This window comes from Cetorhinus maximus, chromosome 5 (genome assembly GCF_964194155.1).
Source record: "Cetorhinus maximus chromosome 5, sCetMax3.hap1.1, whole genome shotgun sequence".
NCBI lineage: Eukaryota > Metazoa > Chordata > Chondrichthyes > Lamniformes > Cetorhinidae > Cetorhinus > Cetorhinus maximus.
The window spans coordinates 169,991,852-170,014,904 of record NC_135883.1 but is presented as its reverse complement, the minus strand read 5'-3'; the positions used below and the strand labels follow the sequence as shown (position 1 = coordinate 170,014,904).

The window sequence follows — 23,053 nt, the reverse complement described above, 5'->3', positions numbered from 1 at the left end:
TTTGTCTAACCTACTCGTTACCTCCTCAAAGAATTCTAACAGATTTGTCAGGCATGACCTCCCCTTGATGAAACCATGCTGACTTTGCCCGATTTTATCATGCACTTCCAAGTATTCTGAAATCTCATCCTTAATAATGAACTCTAAAATCTTACAAACGACCGAGGTCAGGCTAATTGGCCTGTAATTTCCCGTCTTTTGCCTCACTCCCTTCTTAAACAGGGGGGTTACATTAGCTATTTTCCAGTCCTCTGGGACCCTCCCTGACTTCAGTGATTCCTGAAAGATCACCACTAACGCCCCCACTATCTCTTCAGCTATCTCCTTCAGAACTCTGGGGTGTAATCCATCTGGTCCAGGTGATTTATCCACCTTCAGACCTTTCAGTTTTCCTAGCACCTTCTCCTTGGTAATGGCCACCATACTCACCTCTGCCCTCCGACTCTCTTGAACTTTGGGGATGTTACTCGTGTCTTCGACTGTGAAGACTGACGCAAAGTAGCTATTCAGTTCCTCCGCCATTTCTTGGTTCCTCATTACTCCTTCTCCAGCATCATTTTCCAGCGGCCCAATGTCCACTTTTGCCTCTCCCTTACCCTTTATATATCTAAAAAAAACTTTTGCAATCTTCTTTTATATTACTGGCTAGTTTACCCTCATATTTAATCTTCTCCCTCCTTATTTCTTTTTTAGTTGTCCTCTGTTGGTCTTTGTAGGCTTCCCAATCCCTTGGTTTCCCACTGCTCTTCGCCACATTGTATGCTTTCTCTTTAGCTTTTATGCTGTCCCTGACTTCCCTTGTCAGCCATGGTTGCCTCGTCCTCCCTTTGGTATGCTTCTTCTTCCTAGGGATGAATTTTTGCTGTGTCTCCCAAATTACTCCCAGAAACTCCTGCCATTGCTGTTCCACTGTCTTTCCTGCTAGGCTCATCTCCCAGTCAATTCTGGCCAGCTCCTCCTTCATGCCTCTGTAGTTGCCTTTATTCAACTGTAATACCATTACATCTGATTCCAACTTTTTCCTCTCAAATTGCAGGGTAAATTCTATCATATTATGGTCACTTCCTCCTAAGGGTTCCTTCACCTTAAGCTCCCTTATCAAATCTGCCTCATTGCACATCACTAAATCTAGAATTGCCTGTTCCCTAGTGGGCTCCACCACAAGCTGCTCCAAAAAGCCATCTCGTAGACATTCCACAAATTCCTTTTCTTGGGATCCACTACCAACCTGATTTTCCCAGTCTACCTGCATATTGAAATCCCCCATGATCACTGTAACCTTGCTTTTCTTACATGCCTTTTCTACCTCCTGGTGTATCTTGTGCTCCACATCCTGACTACTGTTCGTAGGCCTGTACATAACTCCCATTATGATTTTTTAACCTTTGCGATTCCTCAACTCTACCCACACAGATTCTACATCATCTGACCCTACATCATTTCTTGCTATCGATTTAATTTCATTTCTTACTAACAAAGCAACCCCACCCCCTCTGCCAACCTGCCTATCTTTTCGATAGGATGTGTATCCTTATACATTTAGCTCCCAATCCTGATCCCCTTGCAGCCATGTCTCCGTAATGCCCACCACATCATACCTGCCAATTTCAATCTGCGCCACAAGCTCATTTACCTTATTTTGTATACTGCGTGCATTCAGATACAACACCTTCAGTCCTGTATTTCCCGTCCCCTTTCTCATTGTCGTCCCTTTATCTGATGTGCTTGAAGTTAGATTCCTAGCCCTTTCCAAACACTCTGTCCTATTTTGTGTTCTGGAGACTTTAATAGCCTCTCCTGGGCTCTCCTTTCTTTCCAGTTTTTTCATAATTTTCCATGAAGTTGAATCCACCCCCCCAAACGCTAACCTGCTGCTTTGTTTCCCATTAGTCATACTTCTTGGAGTTTTACCCTTCCCTTCTCCCCCACTTTCTAGTTTAAAGTCCTGTTGACCACCCTATTTACCCTTTTCGCTAGAACATTGGTCTCAGATCGGTTCAGGTGGAGACCGTCCCAATGGTACAAATTCCTCCTGTTCCAATACTGATGCCAGTGCCCCACAAAATGGAACCCCTCTTTCCCGCACCACTCCATTAGCCACGTGTTTACTTCCCTTATTCTCGCATCCCTATGCCAATTTGAACGTGGTTTGGGTAGTAATCCGGAGATTATAACCCTTGAGGACCTAGAACCATAGAACCATAGAACACTACAGCACAGAAAACAGGCCATTCGGCCCTTCTACTCTGTGCCAAAATATTATTCCGCTAGTCCCATTGACCTGCACCTAGTCCATAAACTTCCAGACCTCTCCCATCCATGTATCCATCTAATTTATTCTTAAAACTTAAGAGTGAGACCTGTTCTTTAATTTAAAAGCAAAAAACTGCGGATGCTGGAAATCCAAAACAAAAACAAAAATCCCTGGAAAAATTCTGCAGGTCTGGCAGCATCTGTGGAGAGGAGCACATTTAACATTTCGAGTCTGAATGACACTTCAACAGAACTACGTAAAAATAGAAGAGAGATGAAATATAAGCTGGTTTCAGGGGGAGTGGGATACATAGAGCTGGATAGAGGGCCAGTAATAGGTGGAGGTAACCAAAAGATGTCACAGACAAAAGGCTAAAGAGGTGTTGAAGGTGGTGATATTATCTAAGGAATGTGCTAATTAAGGGTAGAAAGCAGGACAGGCAAGTTACAGATAGCCCTAGTGGGGGTGGGGTGGGGTGAAGGAATCAAAAAAGGCTAAAAGGTAGAGATAAAACAATGGATGGAAATACATTTAAAAATAATGCAAGTAGGTGGGAAAAGAAAAATCTATATACATTATTGGAAAAAAGGGGGGGGAATCGGAAAGGGGGTGGGGATGGAGGAGCGAGTTCATGATCTAAAATTGTTGAACTCAATATTCAGTCCGGAAGGCTGTAAAATGCCTGGTCGGAAGATGAGGTGCTGTTCCTTCAGTTTGCATTGAGCTTCACTGGAACAATGCAGCAAGCCAAGGACGGACATGTGGGCATGAGAGCAGGGTGGAGTTTTGAAATGGCAAGCGACAGGGAGGTCTGGGTAATGCTTGCAGACAGACCGAAGGTGTTCTGCAAAGTGGTCACCCAGTCTGCGTTTGGTCTCTCCAATGAAGAGGAAACCGCATTGGGAGCAACGAATGCAGTAGATTAAATTGAGGGAAATGCTTGTGAAATGCTGCTTCACTTGAAAGGAGTGTTTGGGCCCTTGGACGGTGAGGAGAGGGGAAGTAAAGAGGCAGGTGTTGCACCTTTTGCGGTTGCATGGGAAGGTGCCGTGGGAGGGGGTTGAGGTATAGGGGGTGATGGAGGAGTGGACCAGGGTGTCCCGGAGGGAACGATCCCTGCGGAATGCCGCCAGGGGGGTGAAGGGAAGATGTGTTTGGTGGTGGCATCATGCTGGAGTTGGCGAAAATGGCAGAGGATGGTCCTTTGAATGCGGAGGCTGGTAGGGTGATAAGTGAGGACAAGGGGGACCCTATCATGTTTCTGGGAGGGTGAAGAAGGTGTGAGGGCGGATGCGCGGGAGATGGGCCGGACACGGTTGAAGGCCCTGTCAACCACCGTGGGTGGAAAACCTCGTTCTTTAATTTAGTTCCTTGTTCCTGATAATCCTCAAACAGGTCCTCTTTCCTAGTCTTACCTATGTTATTTGTCCTGACGTGGACCACAACAACTGAATCCTCCCCCTCCATCTCCAATATCCTTTCAAGCCAGTCAGAGATGTCCCTCACCCTGGCACCGGGCAGCAACATACCATGCAGGACTCTCGATCCGGCTTACAAAGGAAGCTATCAATTCCCCTAATTATAGAATCCCCTACAACTACCACTTGTCTTTTTGCTCCCCCCTCTTGAATGGCCTCCTGTGCCACTGTGCCATGGTCAGCTGGCTTATACTCCCTACAGACCTGTTCCTCATCCACACAGGGAGCAAGTACCTCGTACCTGTTGGACAAGGTCAAGAGTTGAGGCTCCTCTGTTCCTGAACACAGGATCCCTCTACCTGCCTCACTTGCAGTCACACCCTGCTGACCCTGACCACTGACCAGACTTGAGGTACTTAATCTACCGGGTGTGACCACCTCCTGAAACAAAGCATCCAGGTAACTCTCCCCCTCCCGGATGTGCCGCGGCATCCAGAGCTCGGACTCCAGCTCATCAATTCTGAGCTGAAGTTCCTCCAGCAACCAACACTTGCTGCAGATGCGGTCACTGCGGCTCGCAATGGGATCTGCCAGCTCCCACATCATACAGCTACAGCACATCACCTGCCCAGCCATCTCGACTTAGTTAATTAATTTATAATTTACAGTGAATCCTCCCTTGTTGGATTGTACACATACTGCTGTAGAAAATTCTCCTGAACACAATTTAGGAACTCTTACCCCACTCTGCCCTTTACACTACCACTGTCCCAATCTGCATTCAGGTCAATAAAGTCCCCCATTATAACTACTCAATAATGTTTGCATCACTCTGGATGGAATTTTACGTCCACTGGTGGGCGGGCGCCCCATCAGATTGGGCGTGAAATCGCTCAAGGTGATGTCAGGCGGGTGTCCCAATGTCATCGCACACTCTTGTGATATTTCACTCAGCGGGCATGCACAAAAGTCGGAAGCACTCCCGCCAACAATTAAGAGGGCAATTAAGCCAATTAACAGCGTAATTGTCTCCTACTTTGTGGCCCATCCAACCTTATGGTTGGTGGATGGGCCAATTGGCCAGGTTGGCTTTCATCAAACCTCATCCAAGGGCGGCTCGAGGTTTCTGTTATTAAATAAAATAGAAATAAAAATCTGTGGATTGCATTTTATCACTTATATGTTGGTGCTTGACTGTGATGCTTGGACATTTTTTTCCTGATTTTCAAAAGTTTATTTCATGGTTTTTGGGTCTGCAGCTCCCTGAGGCAGCTTTCTTCCTTCAGGGAGCTTTCTCTCAGCACTTGCCTGCGCCCGCAGAAACGTCATCACCTGCCCTTCTCCCGACCCCACACTGGCAGTGCTGAGCTTTTCAGCTTGTGCTTCACGCTGGTTGGCTGTTAATTAGCTAGCCAGTGTGAAATCGTGGCCGGGGCCGATCGCGGTTAGCGGTCCGTTTCCAGACCGCTCCTGGGCTCACCGAATGCGCCCGCCCACAGAGCTGAAAATTCAGGCCTCTGAAATTTCCATACACATTTGTTCTTCTACATCCTTCCCACTAGTTGGGGGTCTATAGACTACACCGAGCAATGCAATTGCACACTTTGTTCCTTAGCTCTAGCCAAATTGATTCTGTCCTTGAACACTCTGGTACATCCTCTTTTTCCAGCACTGCAATGATCTCCTCAACCAATACTGTCACCCATCCTCCTTCCCTTCCTTCCTACCTTTTCTGAACACCTTGTACCCAGGAATGTTTAACACACAGTTCTGCCCTTCCTTCAGCCAGGTCTCTGTTATCGCCACAACATATTTCCACATGACAATCTGTGCCAGTAACTCCCCAATCTTATTTACTTTACTCAGTGCATTCACATACATGCATAATAACCCTGATATAGATTTTGTTACTTTCTCCTTTACCCCAACTTTATCTATTAACTTACTATTCTCTATACTAGGGCTATCTGTCCCTCCCAGTATTTTCTCCACCCTGGTATTCCTCTCTAATATCTTCACTTGGTCCCCACACCCCTACTGAGTTAGTTTAAAGCCTTACCAACAGCACCAGCAAAACCCTGGTGTCAGAGCTGGAATTCAGTCCCAACTCTGTTCAGGTGCAACCTGTCTGGCTTGTACAAGTGCCATCTTCCCCAGAGCCAATCCCAGTGTCCCAGGAATCTATAGCCCTCCCTCCTGCACCATCTTCCCAGCCACACATTCAACTGCCTTATCCTCCTATTTCTGCTTCACTTGCACATGGCATTGCAAGTAATCTGGAGATTACTATATTTGAGGTGCCGCTTACTAATTTTGGACCTAGCTCCTTCAATTCTGATCGCAGGACAACATCCTCCATCCTAAGTCATTGGTACCAATGTGGACCACGACCTCTAGCTTATCACCCTCTCCCAGAAGAATATCATGCAGGCGCTCAGTGATATCCTTGACCCCTGGCACCAGGGAGGCATCCTACCTTCCTGGAGTCACGCCTATGGTCGCAGAAATGCCTGTCTGTTCCCCTAACTAATGAATTCCCTATCACTATTGCTTTTCCTTTCTTCTTCCTCCCCTCCTGTACAGCTGAACTGCTCGTGATGCCACAAACTTGGCCCTGACTGCACTCCTCTGAGGAATCAGTGCCCTTACCAGCTTCCAAAACAGAAAACCGATTTGTAAGTGGGACCCCAGGGGACTCCTGCACTACCTGCCTAGTTCTCTTGGACTGCCTGTTGGTCACTCATTCCCTTTCTGCCTCCAGGCTCCTAAGCTGTGGTATGACCACCTCTCTGAACATGCTATCCATGTAGCTTTCAGCCTCGTGGATTTGCCACTGTAACCTCAGTCGCCGCTCAAGCTCCAAAAACTGGAGCTCTAGGTTCTGAAGCTGGCAGCACTTCCTGCACATATGGTCGTCTAGGACACTGGTAGCATCCATGAATTCCCACATATTACAGAATGCACATTCCACTCGGCTGAGCTACCTTGCCATGCCTTAGCTTTATTTTACTTTGGTTTATTTATATCACTATTATATTGGCCCTGACTTTCCCTTATTCCTGGTGTTTCTCACTTAAATCCAAATATAGCTACTTCATTAAAACTTTAGTAATCAAGCAGGCTGCTTTGTCCTTGATGGTGGTGAGCTTCTTGAGTGTTGTTGGAGCTGCACTCATCCAGGCAAGTGGGGAGTATTCCATCGTACCCCTGACTTGTGCCTCGTAGATGGTGGACAGGTTTTGGGGAGTCAGGAGACGAGATACTCATTGCCTCTGACCTGCTCTTGTAGCCACAGTATTTATATAGCTAGTTCAGTTTCTGGCCAATAGTAACACCCCAGGATGTTGATAGTGGGGGATTCAGCAATGGTAATGCCTTTGAATGCAAAGGGGCGATGATTAGATTCTCTCTTGTTGGAGATAGTTATTGCCTGGCACTTGTGTGGCACGAATGGTTCTTGCCACTTGTCAACCCAACCCTGGATATTGTCCAAGTCTTAGTCTGGACATAGACTGCTTCAGTATCTGAGGAGTCACGTATGGTGCTGAACATTGTGCAATCATCAACGAACATCCCCATTTCTGACCTTATGATGGAAGGAAGGTCATTAATGAAGCAGCTGAAGATGGTTGGGCCGAGAACACTACCCTGAGGAACTCTGCAATGATATCCTGGAACTGAGATGATTGACCTCCAACAACCACAACCATCTTCCTTTGTGCTAGGTATAAATCCAACTGATTGGGAGTTTTCCCCCTGATTCCCATTGACTCCAGTTTTCCTAGGGCTTTTTCTGTTAAAGCTGAGATTATTTATTTGATCAATTTGGTGTTAGATTTGGTGATGGTGTTTTTGTCTGTATTGAAGTGAGGGCAAGATGAATACGTGTGGAATCCAGGAAGCCAATGTAATAGTGGTTACCAGAAGAGAGATAATGGGCTGAATTTTCACCAGTTTTTCAGTAATTGTGTTTATTTATTTATTCCAAAATATAATTATATCTATATTTTAAAATCTTTTGCAGATGAAACACGGTTTCGTCATAAAATTCACTTCATCTTTTTCAGATCATTATAAGGGTCAAGCTTGCAAGTGTCGGATTTTTGAATAATGTGCTGTTAGCTCAGAAATTCTTTGTACTTTACAAGCTCTGTGAAGAGCAGCTTACTAAGCAGGTATGTAACAGACCTGAATTAGAATTGAAAAATTTGCATTCCTTAAACTATGAAAATTTCTGTTTCAGATCTGGTAAATCTTAGTGTTTTTTATTCAAAATTCAAACTATTTTTTCAGCAGGATTTAAAAGGATTAATTTAAGGGGATAAGTCATGGCAGAAGAGCTCAAAGCCATAGTGTGCTCCTTGTGCTCCATGTGGGAAGCCAGGAACATCTCCGGTGCCTGGGACCAGCATTCGTGCAGGAAGTGTGTCCAGCTGCAGTTCCTGGAAGCTCAGGTTTCAGAGCTGGAATAGCGGCTGGGGACACTGTGGAGCATCCGCGAGTCTGAAAGCATCATGGATAGCATGTTTAGAGAGGTGGCCACACCGCAGATGAAGGGACATGAGGAAGGAAGGGAATGGGTGACCACCAGGCAGTCCAAGAGCAACAGGCAGGTAGTTCAGGGGTCCCCTAGGGTCCTGCTCGCAAATCAGTATTCCATTTTGGAGGCTGATGAGGGCGCTGGTTCATCCAGGGAGTGCAGGCAGAGCCAAGCTTCTTGCACCACAAGCAGCCTGTCTGTACAGGAGGGGAGGAAGAGAGGAAGAACAATAGTAATAAGGGATTATATAGTCAGGGGAAGTTATAGGCATGATTGTGGCTGACAATGTGACTCCAGGATGATGTGTTGCTTCCCTGGAGCCAGGGTCTGGGATGTCACTGAACGGCTGCAGGGCATCCTGAAGGGGGAGGGTGATAAGGTAGAGGTCACGGTACATGTTGGTACCAATGACATAGGTAGAAAGAGGGATGAGGTCTTGCATCAAGAATTCAGGGAGTTAGGCAGTAGACTGAAAAGCAAGACCTCTCGGGTTGTAATCTCTGGATTACTCCCAATGCCACGTGCTAGCGAGCACAGAAATAGGAGAATATGAATATGTGGCTTAAGAGTTGGTGCAGGAGGGAGGGTTTTAGATTCCTGGATCACTGAGACCGTTTTTGGCAAAGATGGGACCTGTACAAGCGGGACGGTCTACAGCTGAACCAGAGCAGATCTAACATCCTTGTGGGCGGGTTTGCTGGTGCTGTTGGGAGGAGTTTAAACTAATTTCGCAAGGGGAGGGGACACAGAATGTTAGCAGAATAGGGACACATCATAATACAGTAAAACAATCAAGTCAGAGGGAGTACAGCTGCATTAAGTTTCAAGGGAGTAAGGCAAGGCTGGGTAGCCTCTACTTTAATGTTGGGAGTATTACAGGTAAAATGGATGAGTTAAGGGTGAGGATTGACACGTGGAATTGTTATATAGTAGCCATCATAGAGACGTGGTTGAGGGAGGGGCAGCATTGGCAGCACAACATTCTGGGATATAGAATCTTCAGGCAAGACAGGGGAGGGGGTAAAAGAGGAGGAGGCATTGCATTATTAGTTAAGGAGGCAGTTACTGCAGTAAGGAGAGATGATATCTTGGAGGAGGCATCGAATGAAGCTTTGTGGGTAGAGCTTAGGAATAAGAAAGGGGCAGTCACATTGTTAGGTGTTTATTATAGACCCCCAGATAGTCAGCGGAAAATTGAGGAACAAATATGTGCACAATTCGCAGAGGTGTGTAAAAACAATAACGATAGGGGAATTATATTAGGTGATTTCAACTTTCCCAACATTAATTGGGATAGACATAGTGTTAAGGGCTTGGTTGGGATGGATTTCTTGAAATGTGTTTTGGAGAACTTTTTAGGTCCAACAAGGGATGGCGCAGTGCTGGACCTAATTCTGGGGAATGAATCCAGACAGGTGGCTGAGGTGGTGAGGGGGGAGCATTTTAGTGATAGCGACCACAACATGCTAAATTTAAACTTGTTATGGACAAAGGAATAGACAAGTTGCAAAAAAATGTTTCGGACTGGGGGAGAGCAGATTTTAGTAAAATAAGGCAGAATCTGGCCAAGGTAGACTGGGAACGGCTACTTGTGGGGAAATCTACAGAAGAGCAGTGGGGGGGGGCATTCAGAAAGGAAATGGAGAGGGTACAGGCTCAACATGTTCACTCTAGGGTGATAGGATGGAGTAACAAGCCCAGAGAACCATGGATGACCAGAGATATTCAGGATACGATGAGAAGGAAAAGAGAGGCTATTAGCAGGTACAAGAGGAGCAAATCAGCGGAGGCATTAGTGGAGTACAGAAAGTGTAGGGTGGAGCTTAAGAGAGCAATTAGGAGTGCAAAGAGGGGATATGAGAAAGATCTGGCTGTTAAAAGCAGGGAAAATCCCAAGATATTCTATAAGTATATCAATGGGAAGAGGATAACCAGGGAAAGAGTAGGGCCCATTAGGGACCAAGGTGGCAATCTATGGGTGGAGCCAGAGGACATCTGTAGGGTGTTGAGCGAATACTTCACATCCGTCTTCACCCAAGAGAATGAGGATGAAGGTATCGAACTCGGTGAGAGAGACTGTGAGGTTCTTGAGCAAATTGATATCGTGAGTGACATGGCATTGGAGGTGTTGGCAGGCTTAAAAGTGGAGAAATCTCCAGATCCGGATGATTTGTGTCCCAGACTGCAGAGGGAGGCAAGGGAAGAGATCGCAGGGGCTCTGACCCACATTTTTAATTCCTCTCTGGCCACGGGGGAAGTGCCAGAGGACTGGAGAATAGCTAATGTGGTTCCGCTATTTCAGAAGGGTTGTAGAGATAAGCCAGGGAACTACAGACTAGTGAGTCTCACGTCAGTGGTAGGGAAACTATTGGAGAAAATTCTGAAGGAGAGAATCTATCTCCACTTGGAGAGGCAAGGTTTGATCAGGGATAGTCAGCATGGTTTTGTTAGAGGGAGGTCATGCCGAATAAATTTGATTGAATTTTTTGAGGAGGTGACCAGGTGTGTCGATGAGGGTAGTGCAGTTGATGTAGTTTATATGGATTTCAGCAAAGCCTTTCACAAGGTCCCACATGGGAGACTTATAAAGAAGGCAAGTGCACATGGGATGCAGGGTAATTTGATGAGGTGGATTCAAAATTGGCTTAGTTGTAGGAGACAGAGATTGATGACAGAAGGCTGCTTTAGTGAGTGGAAGCCAGTTTCCAGTGGCGTACCACAGGGATCTGTGCTGGGTCCCCTATTATTCGTCATTTATATAAACAACATAGATGACTATGTGGGGGGTAGGAATAGTAAGTATGCGGATGACACATAGATTGGCCGGGTGTTTAACAGTGAGGTTGAGTGTCTTGGGCTGCAGGAAGATATAGACGAGATGGTCAAATGGGCTGATAACTGGCAGATGGAATTTAACCCTGAGTAGTTATACTTTGGAAGGAGTAATTTGACAAGGAAATATTCAATGAATGGCATGATACTAGGAAGTTCTGTGGAACAAAGGGACCTTGGTGTGTGTGTCCAGAGATCTCTGAAGGCAGAGGGGCATGTTAATGGGGTGGTGAAAAAGGCATATGGGACACTTGCTTTTATCAATCGAGGCATAGATTACAAAAGTAGGGAGGTCATGTTGGAGTTGTATAGAACCTTGGTGAGGCCACTGTTGGAGCACTGTGTGCAGTTCTGGTTGCCACATTATAGGAAGGATGTGATTGCACTGGAGAGGGTGCAGAGGAGATTCACCAGGATGTTGCCTGGGATGAAACATTTAAGTTATGAAGAGAGGTTGGATAGACTTGGGTTGTTTTCGTTGGAGCAGAGAAGACTGAGGGGGCGACCTGATTGAGGTGTACAAGATTATGAGGGGCATGGACAGGGTGGATAGGAAGCAGCTGTTCCCCTTAGTTGACGGGTCAGTCACGAGGTGACACAAGTTCAAGGTGAGGGGCAGGAGGTTTAGGGTTGATGTGAGGAATAACATTTTTACCCAGAGGGTGGTGACAGTCTGGAATGTGCTGCCTGGGAGGTTGGTCGAGGAGGGTTGCCTCACATCCTTTAAAAAGTACCTGGATGAGCACTTGGCACGTCATAACATTCAAGGTTATGGGCCAAGTGCTGGTAAATGGGATTAGGTAGGTAGGTCAGATGTTTCTCACGTAGCGGTGCAAACTCGATGGGCTGAAGGGCCTCTTTTGCACTGTGTGATTCTGTTATTCATCTTTTATTCCTCCTTTTAATTCAATGAATTTGACTTGCTTTATACTGAAAGTGATATAATATGAAGAGAAAAATAGGCATATAGATTCAAACTCAGATGTTTACAGCACAAGAGGAGGCCATTCAGCCCAGCATGACTGTGCCAGTCAACAACGATCCTACTACACTAATCCCATTTTCCAGTGCTTGGCCCATAGCCCTGGAGATTATGGCAATGCAAGTGAATATTTAAATACTTCTTAAATGTTACAAGAGTTTCTAGCTCAACCACCCTTGCAAGCAGTGAGTTCCAGACTCCCACCATCCTCTGGGTGAAAAAAATTCTCCTCAACTCCCCTCTTAGCCTTCTACCTCTTTCCTTAAATCTATGCCTCCTGGTTATTGACCTCTCTACTAATGGAAAAAGTGCCTTTCTATCCACTCTATCTACATCCCTCATAATATTGTACACCTCTTCAGGTCCCCTCTCAACCTTCGCTGCTCCAAGGAAAACAACCCCAGCCTATCCAATCTTTCCTCATAGCTCAGACCCTTCAGCCCACGAAGCATCCTGGTAAATCTCCTCTACACCCTCTCCAGTGCAATCACATCCTTCTTATAAAGTGGTGACCAGATCTGCACGCATTACTCCAGTTGTGGCCTAACCAGTGTTTTATACAGTTCCAGCATAACCTCCCTGCTCTTGTATTCTATGACCTGGCTAATAAAGGCAAGTGTCTCATATGCCTTCTTAATCACCTTATCTACCTGTGGCCTCACCAAGGTTCTATACAACTCCAACATGACCTCCCTACTTTTGTAATCCATGCCTCGATTGATAAAGGCAAGTGTCCCATACGCCTTTTTCACCACCCCAGTAACATGCCCTGCTACCTTCTGGGATCTGTGGATATGCACACCAAGGTCCCTCTGATCTTCAGTACTTTCCAGAGTCCTCATTCATAGTGTGATCCCTTGTCTTGTTAGCCCTCCCCAAGTGCATTACCTCACACTTTTCCAGGTTGAATTCCATTTGCCATTTCTCTGCTCACCTGACCAGTCCAATGATATCCTCTTGCAGTTTACGGCTATCCTCCTCAATATTTGCAACCCTACAATTTTCGTGTCATCCGTGAACTTCTTGATCCTACCCCCTACATTTAAGCCCAAATCATTTATATACACCACAAACAGCAAGGGCCCCAGCACCGAGCCTGCGGAATCCCACTGGAAACAGACTTCGAGTCAGAAACATCCCTCTACCATCACCCTCTGCTTCCTGCCTTTCAGTCAATTTTAGATCCAACTTTCTTGACCAGTCTGCCATGAGGCACCTCATCAAAAGCCTTGCTAAAATCCATGTAGACCACATCAGATGTGATCTACCCTCATCTACCCCTGGTTACCTTCGCAAAAAATTTGATCAAATTTGTCAAACACGGCCTTCCCTTAACAAATCCATGCTGACTATCCCTGATTAATTCATGTCTCTCCAAGTGCACATATATTCTGTCCCTCGGAATTCTTAGTAACTTCCCCACCATCAAGGTTAGACTGACTGGCCTGTAATTTCCTGGTCTATTCCTTTCTCCCTTTTTTAATAATGGGACAACGTTAGCAGTCCTCCAATCCTCAGGCACCTCACCTGTGGCCAGATAGGATTTGAACATTTCTGCCAGGGCCCCTGATACCTCTTCCCTTGCCTCCCTCAACAGCCTGGGATACATCTCATCCAGGCCTGCAGATTTATCCACTTTTAAGGCTGCTAAACCTGCTGGTACCTCTCTCTCTGTTAATTTCCTCTAATATTTCAGTCCTCCACCCTGATGTCTATACCAGCGTCATCCTTTTCCATTGTGAAGATCTGACGCAAAGCATTCTTTGTGGACTGTACCCAAGTCTTCCAGGTCCACACATAGATTACCTCTATGGTTCCTAATTGGCTCTACTCTTTCCTAAGTTATTCTCTTGCTCTTTATATGTTTAAAAAAATCCCTTTGGGTTTTCCTTTATTCTACCCACCAATACTTTCTCATGCGCTCTTAGCTTTCCTAATTTCCTTTGAGCTCCCCCGGCACTTCTTATACTCCGCTAGGGACTCTGCCGTATTGAGTCCTCAGTATCTGTCATAAGCTTCTCTTTTTCTTAATCCTAACTTTTACATCCCTTGACATCCAGGGTTCTCTGGAATTGGGCCCCCATTTTCGTCCTTATGGGAACATATTTGCCCATGTCTACAGGGAGTGATGTGGCAGCTGCTGAAGGACTTTGATAAAAGCAAAATACTGTGGATGCTGGAAATCTGAAACAAAAACAGAAAATGCTGGAAAAACTCAGGTTTATCAGCATCTGTGGAAAGAGAAACAGAGTTAATGTTTCAAATCCGTATGACCCGTCTTCAGAGACTTCTCTGGTAAGGAGGGTCATACAGATTCGAAACATTAACTCTGTTTCTCTCTCCACAGATGCTGCTAGACATGCTGAGTTTTTCCAGCATTTTGTTTTTGTCGCTGAAGGACTTGGTCCTGACTTCATAGTTACTACGTAAAGCAGTTGCTCATAGACATGGGCGCAGTGGCACACATTCCACCTGTAATACAGCATGACTAGAAGAATGAGCAGAGTGCACACAGAGCAAGACAAGCTATTAGAAGAGAGAGGAAGAGGAGGAGGAGGAAAGGGGAATAAAGAGCTCTAAGCTGGATTTCGCATCCGCCCAAGGTGTTTAGGCTCCTGAACCTCAGCAAGGAACGGTGTATGAGGTGTGTGCATTTCGCTAAGGACTTTGTCACTGAAATCTGTCAGCTGCTCCAGGCACAGTTTGAAGCTCAGAGCAAGGTAAAGAATGCATTGCCAGTGGCTGTGATACTGACCGTGTGTTAAACTTTTATGTGGGCGGAACTTTTCCACCTGGAGCCATTTGCAACATCTTGCAGTTTGCCGTCCAGTGTGTAAGAGTGGTCACTGACATTTTTATTCAAAATGTGCTGACTATGTTTCAGTTTCTCTTGCCAGAGAGCCACGGACAGAGTGAGTAGTTGGCTTCATGAGAATTTGTAGGCCTCCCATGGCATAGGGTGCCATTAACTCCATTCACCTCACATTGTGGATGCAACGTATCAATTCTGAGAAATCACAACTGAAAGGGATTCCACCCCCTCAATGTCCAGAAAGTGTGTGACAAATAGGCAGCAAATTATGGAAGTCAATGCCCAACATGTCTTCATACATTTAGTGGCATTCCCAGTGCCATCTGTATTTGAATCATGACGAACCAAAGGGTGGCTGCTGGGTGAAATGGTTGATAACTCCAGTGCACAAGATATGCAAACATAGGCAGCATGTATCCAATAAAATTTGATGGAGTAAGCATTGTTCTTTCCATCTGGATTTCTCTGAAGGAACCATGCAGTACTCAGCGGAGCAGTTGTCAAGACTTGTAATGGTTTGCCATATGCTGCACAACCCTTTCATCATGGGGGCACAGCCCTGACCATCAGCTATATGGAAAGCAGATAAGGAGCAGAATGAGCATGAGCAAAAGAATGAGAAGGAGGTAAAAAAAGGGAGGAGGCTATCTAGACAGCACCATTCTTCCCCCTCCCTCAGTTCTATTTCCAGTGCATTGATGTCTGTATCAGTGCTATGTCCTGTCTGCGCTCTAAATGGGAAACTTCATCTACTTTGCTCCCAACATCTATCCATTCTCTGAGTTTCACATGGTCAATCTCCAACTCTTCCCTTCCTCGACTTCTCTGTCTTCTTTGCTGGTGATAGGATATCAAGTAATATTCATTATAAGTGCACTGACTTCCACAGCCACCTCAACTATACTTCCTCACCCCCAACATCCTGTAGGGACTCCATTCCATTCTCCCAGTTCCTCCATTTCCACTGCACCTGTTCTGCATCATCTATTCTGATGATACAACCTTCCACAACATTATTTCCGAGACATCCAATTTTTTTCCTTCATTGAGGATTCCCCCCATTGTGGTTGACAGGGCCCTTGGCTGTGTCTGCCATCTTTCCCATCCTTCTGTTCTCACCAGAGCCATTCCACAGTTCCCCTTGTCCTTACCTTCCACCCCACCAGGCTTTGTATTCAACGGATCATCTTGCATCATTTCCACCATTTTCAGTGTGAACCCACCACCAAACTCATCTTTTCCTCCCTCCCCCTTTCAGCATTCTGAAGGGACCATTCCCTCTGTGATACTCCTCAGTCACCCCCAACTATTCATGTTTTCCCCTTCCCACGGCACCTTTCCATTCAAAGGCAGGAAATGTGACACCTGCCTTTTTACCTCCTCTTTCTACTATCCAAGGCCCTTAGCACTCCTTCCAGGTGAACCAGCGATTTACTTGTACTTCTTTCAATCTAGTCTACTGTACTCGCTGCTCACAATGTGGTCTCTTCTACACTGGGGAGACCAAATGCCGATTGGGTGACTGCTTTGTATAACACCTCTGTCCTGTATACAAGCATGAGCCCCAAGGTTCCACTGGGATTTCATTTGAATTCTCCAGCTTTCTCTCATTCTGACATTTTTGTTCTTGGCCTGCTGCACTGTTCCAGTGAGGTTCAACGTAAGGCTTAGGAACAGCACCTCATCTTTCAATGAGGCACTTTATAGTCTTCTGGACTCAACATTGAGTTCAACGATTTCAGACCATAAACTCTGTTCCCCATTTTGTTCCCTCTTCTTTGCTTGTTTCAGTTTTTCTCTTTCATCCAACAGCACAGGCACATCCTTCATTCCTTTGTTTCTTTTCTTGCTCCATCTGCATTCCCTTTGGCCCTGAAGGACAAACTTTTCTGACATTCAATCTCTCCTGTCTTCCATCATGTCACAGACCTTCCTTTTGTCCTTGTCACACCCATCCTTGCTCAGAATCTAGTACATCTCTAATTTGAGTACTACTGAAAAAAGAGACATATCTAAGCTTTTCGTCTTACACTCATCAGGACATTCGCAAGAATACCAATATAAGGGGGAGAACAACCATTTTTACTATATGTGAAGAGAGTGCTGATTGGTTGGCAAATGGCGTTGCCATGAAGAATGCACCACTGATGGTGACTGATAGTTAACTGCCAAGCATTGTTTGAAACACAAGTAGTATTTGCCACTAACAGGATGCTGCTGTCAAATCAAAAAGACATTCTACCTATCACACAAATGAGTAATGTGGTATTTGAATTTCAGTGTCAGTGTGATACTATGTAGGCTGTGTGTCCCAAGGACTGGAGGATCATATCAAACAGCATGTCCCAGCCACTGTTCACAATGGGCAGGGTACAGTCTGTACCAAACCAGCCCATGCCTGCAAAACTCAAAAGTGTCTAACATTAGATGTGATTATTCGATTGGACAACATTTGCTAAATAATCCTCAGTGTGCTAAGAATTATGCTGATGATCAATGTAGGATTGTCAGTCAGGCTCACAGTGTGGCACATTTCCATGTACTGGAAGCTACATATATTAATACACAGGGCCCTGTTCTTTGCAGACAAAGAGCATGTACATATTTTGTTTAGCTGAAACAGGTGCAATGTAAGTGACAGCCATTTGCTGACTCATTCCTCAGGGCAATGCCTTGACTAATCAGGGTCACAGAATCACAGAATTACAGAATTTTAACAGCACAGAAGGAGGCTATTCGACCCAACGTGTCTGCACCGGTTCTCCAAATGAGCATTGTGACCTAGTACCATTGCCCTGCTTTTTCCCTGTACCCCTGAACATTGTTTCTATTCAAATAATCATCTAATGTCCTCTTGAATGCCTCAATTGAACCTGCCTCCACCACACTACCAGGCAATGCATTCCAGACCTGAATCACTTGTTGCGTGAAAAATTTTTTTCTCACGACACATTTACTACTTTTGAAAATCACTTTAAATCTGTGCCCTCTCATTCTTGATCCTTTTACAAGCAGGTACATTTTCTCCCTATCTACTCTGTCCAGCTCCTCATGATTTTGAACATCTTTATCAAATATTCTCTTAGCCTTCTTCTCTCCAAGGAGAACAGTCCCAACCTCTTAAATCTATCCTCATAGATGAAGTTTCTTATCCCTGGAACCATTCTTGTAAACCTCTTCTGCACTCTCTCCAATGTGTTCACATCCTTCCTATAGTGTGGCACCCAAAGCTGCACACAATACTCCAGTTGAGGTCTAATAAGTGTCTCATATAAATTCTGCATAACCTTCTTGCTCTTGTACTCTATGCCCCTAGTAATAAAGCCCAGGATACTATATGCTTTATTAACTGCTCTCCTCACCTGTCCTGCCACCTTCAATGATCCATGTACATATACACCCAGGTCTTCCTGCTCCTGCTCCCCCTTCAAAATTTCACCCCTTATTTTATATTGTCTGTCCATATTCTTTCTACCAAAATGCATCACCTCTCACTTCTCACATTGAACTTCATCTGCCACCTATCTGCCCACTCCATCAACTTGTCTATGTCCGTTTGAAGTTCCACACCATCCTCCTCGCAGTTTACAACACTCCCAATCTTTGTATCATCTGCAAACTTTGAAATTGTCCCCTGCACTCCGAGACCTAGATCGTTAATATATATTAGGAAAAGCAAGGGTCCCAATACCGACCCCTGGGGAACTCCACGACAAACCTTCCTCCGGCCCAAAATATATCCATTGACCATTACTCTCTGCTTCCCATTTTTCAGCCAATTTTGTAACCATGTTGCTACTGTCCCTTTTGTTCCATGAGCAATAACTTTTCTCACAAGTCTGTTGTGTGGCAAGTTAGTTAATCACAATTTCCCCTTTAGAAATCCATGCTGGTTCTTCCTTATCAACCCATATTTTTCCATGTTACTACTAATTCTATCCCTAATTATTGTTTCTAGAATCGTGCCCACCACTGAAGTTAAACTGGCTGGTCTGTAATTGCTGGGCTTATCCTTCCAGCCTCTTTTGAACAAAGGTGTAATGTTTGCAATTCTCCAGTCCTCTGGCACCACCTGAGTCTAGGGAAGACTGAACGATTATGGACAGTGCCCCTGCAATTTCTACTTTCACTTCCTTCATTGTCTTTGGATGCATTTCATCCGGTCCTGGTGCCTTGTCAACTTTAAGTACCGACAGTCTATTCAACACTTCCAACTTATCAATTTCCAACTTATCAATTTTGAACCCTTCCAGTGACAGCAATTCCTCATCTGTCACCATGGCCTGGGTAGCATCTACCTCCTTGGTAAAGACGGATGCAAAGTATTAATTTAATACCTTAGCCATGGCCCCTTCATCCATGTGCAAATTCCTTTTAGGTCCCTAATCTTCCCTACTCCTCTTTTTGCCGCCCTTTTATTATTTATATGCCTATAGAAGACTTTTCGATTCCCCTTTAGGTTGGCTGCTTGTCTTTTCTCATAATCCCTCTTTGCTTCTCAAATATCCTTTTTCACCTCCCTTCTGAACCTTCTGTATTCCTCTTGGTTCTCAATTGTATTTTCTACCTGACACCTGTCATAAGCACATTTTCTTTCCTTTATCTTAATTTCTATTTCCTTTTTCATCCAGGGAGCTCTAGATTTGTTTGCCCTACCTTTCCCTTTTGATGGAATATACCTTGACTGTGCCCGAACGAATTCAGTGAGTTGGGATAAGGGGCCATTTTCAGGATGGCAGCCTGTAACTAGTGAAGTGCCACAGGAATCAGTGCTGGGGCCTCAATTATTTACAATATATATTAATGACTTAGATGAGGGAAGTGAATGTACTATCGCCAAGTTTGTGGATGACAAAAATAGGTGGGAAGGCAATGGTGAAGATGACAAGGAGTCTACAGAGGGATATAGACAGATTAAGTGAGTGAGCAAAAACTTGGCAGATGGAATATAATGTAGGAAAATGTGAAGTTATGCACTTTGGCAGGAAGAATAGAGGAGCTGAATATTATTTAAATGGAAAAAGACTGCAGAAGGCTGCAGCACAGAGGGATTTGGGAGTCCTTGTGCATGAATCCCAAAAAGCAAGTTCAACAGGTAATAGGGAAGGCAAATGGAATGTTGGCCTTTATTTCAAAGGGAATGGAATATAAAAGGGAAGTCTTGCTAAAACTGTGCAAGGCACTAGTTAGACCACATCTAGAATACTGTGAACAATTTGGTCCCCTGATCTAAGGAAAAATATACTGGCATTGGAAGCAGTCTAGAGAAGGTTCACCAGGTTGATCCCGGGTATGGAGGGATTTTCCCATGAGGAGAGGTTGAGTAGGTTGGGCCTGTACTCATTAGAGTTTAGAAAAATGAGAAGCCCTTATTGAAACATATCAGATTCTTAGGGGGCTTCACAGGTTAGATGCTGAGAGGTTGTTTCCCCTTGTAAGAGGGCGCCCATTTAAAACAGATAAGGAATTTCTTCTCTCAGAGGGTAGTCAGTCTGTGAAATTCTTTACTGCAGAGGGCTGTAGAGGCTGGGTCATTAAGTATATTCAAGGCTGAGATAGACATATCTTTAATCAGTAAGGAAATCAAGGGTTATGGGGAAAAGGCAGGAAAGTGGAGTTGAGGATTATCAGATCAGCCATGATCTCATTGGATGGCAGAGCAGACCCGATGGGCTGATCCATGGGCTTCTGCTCCAACGTCTTATGGTCTTATAGTCTTACTTTTTGATGGTAGCCCATTGTTCAGCTACAGATTTTCCTGCCAATCTTTCGTTTCAGTCTATCTGGCCTAGTTCCATTCTTGCCCCATCGAAGTTGGCTCTCGGCCAGTTAATTATTCCTACTCTGAATTGCCAATTGTTCTTTTCTATCATCCTAAAATGGACAACACAATGATCACTGTCTCCTAAATATTCCCCCCCTGACACTTGATCTACTTGGCGTCTTTTCTTGGTGGATTGACACTTGCTGCTGTAGAAAATTCTCTTGAACACAATCTAGAAACTTTTGCCCCTCTCTGCCTTTTACACTACCACTGTCCCCAGTCTACATTTGGGTAATTAAAGTCCCCCATTATAAATACTCTATGATGCCTGCATCCTTCTGTAATTTCCCTGCAGATTTGTTCTTTTGCGTCCTTCCCTCTAGTTAGCAGCCTATAGACTACACCAAGCAATATAATTGCAAACTTTTGTTATTTCGCTCTAGCCAAATTGATTCTGTCCCTGAACCCTCTGGGCATCCTCTTTCTCCAGCACTGCAGTACTCTCCTTAACCAGTACCACCACTTTTCCTCCTTTCCTTCCTTCCGTTCCTATCTTTTCTGAACTCCTTCTACCTGGGAATATTTAACAACCAGTTCTGCCCTTCCTTGAACCAGCTCTCTGTTATCGCCAAAATATCATATTTCCACATGGCAATCTGTGCTTCTAACTCCCCAATCACATTTATTATACTCTATGCATTCCCATACATGAACAGTAACCCTGGTTTAGATTTTGTTACTTTCTCCCTTACCCCAATTTTACCTATTAACTCTATACTAGTGCTATCCCAGTATTTTCCCTGGTATTCCTCTCTCATATCTTCTCTTGGTTCCCACACCCCTGCCGGGTTAGTTTAAAGCCCTCCCAATAGCACCAGCAAAATGCCCCATAAGGAACTCAGTCCCAGCTCTGTTCAAGTGCAACCTGTCCGGCTTGTACAGGTGCCATCTCCCCCAGAATCAGTCCCAGTGTCCCAAGAATCTAAAGCCCTCCCTCCTGCACCATCTTTCCAGCCATACACTCATCTGCCTTGTCCTCCTATTTCTGTGCTTACTGGCACATGGCACTGGGCGTAATCCAGGGTTTACTACATTTGATGTCCTGCTTGCTCATTTTCGACCTAGCTCACTAAATTCTGATTGCAGGACTACATTCCCCTTCCTACCTAAGTCATTGGTACCAATGTGGACCACGACCTCTGGCTGATCAGCCCTCCCCCACAAGAAAGTCCTGCAGCTGCTCTGTGACATCCTTGAGCCTTGCACCAGGGAGGCAACATACCATCCTGGAGTCACATCTATGGCCACAGAAACACCTATCTCTCCCGTAAGCAATGAACCCCCTATCACTATTACTTTTCCTTTCTTCATCCTCCCCTCCTCTACAGCTGAGAGACTCATGGTACCACAAACATGGCTCTGACTGCACTCCTCTGAGGAACCAACACCCCCGCCAGCTTCCAAAACAGAAAACCGATTTATGAGCGGGACCCCAGGGGACTCCTGCCACTACCTGCCTACTTCTCTTGGACTGCATGGTAGTCACCCATTCTCTCTCTGTCTTTAGGCCCTTAAGCAGCGGTGTGATCACCTCTCTGAACATGCTGTACACATAGCTCTCAGCCTAGCAGATGCGCCACAGTGACTCCAGCTGCTGCTCAAGCTCTGAAACCCAGAGCTCAAGTTTCCGCAGCTGGCAGTATTTCCTGCACATGTGGTCATCTAGGACACCGGTAGTGTCCATGACTTCACACATGTTACAGGAGATGCATTCCACTCGACTGAGCTGCCCTGTTATGTCTTAACTCTACTTCCCTAACATTAATTTTATTCTACTTTGGATTATTTATATTACTTTTTTATTTTCACCCTAAATTACCCTTTTTCCTGGTGCTGCTCAGTTAAATCCAAGTATAGCAACTTGTTTAAAATTTACACTTTTCTAATTTACTCACCAGGTCCTACTTACCAAGGCCGCTGCTCTTCTTTCTGAGGAAAGGTAGAAAAGGAAAGGAGCACCTACTCCCTCAATCACCAAACTCCAACTGAAGCACTCTACTGCAGCCCAAAACAGCACTCCAGTGTACACAAAGTCAGCACGAAAAGATAGCCTACTTCTATACTCTCTGAACCTAGCCTCTGAAAACCTGGTTAAGCCAGTTACCTAATTAACTTGTTGCAGCTGCAAGCAGAGCCTCTATGAGCCCTGTTTTAAGGCTGGACTAAAACTCACCTTCTACCAAACCTCATAGCAACTTTTAGTTAATTACTAAATTAAAGAAAGACTAGACTTCAGATAGAATTTTGCCCTCAATTTAACCCTTAAACTCCCTCAGTCACCAGATTCCAACTGAAGCAATCTACAGCAGCTCAAAGCAGCACTCAAGGGTCAAGCTGCCTGGTTTAAATTTCAAACAATGCTTGGCAGTTGACTGTCAGACACCATCAGTG

The 23,053-nt window shown here is 45.0% G+C and overlaps 1 protein-coding gene across 1 annotated transcript in view; it reads left to right on the top strand.

Moving 5' to 3' along the window:
• Nucleotides 1-23,053, top strand: part of LOC144681152 (dynein axonemal heavy chain 8-like) — a 1,929,890-nt gene that overhangs the window by 1,068,274 nt on the left and 838,563 nt on the right. Inside the window, exon 44 of the mRNA XM_078542879.1 lies at nucleotides 7,740-7,847. Coding sequence (XP_078399005.1) covers nucleotides 7,740-7,847 — 108 coding nt within the window. The remainder of the gene's footprint in view (nucleotides 1-7,739; nucleotides 7,848-23,053) is intronic.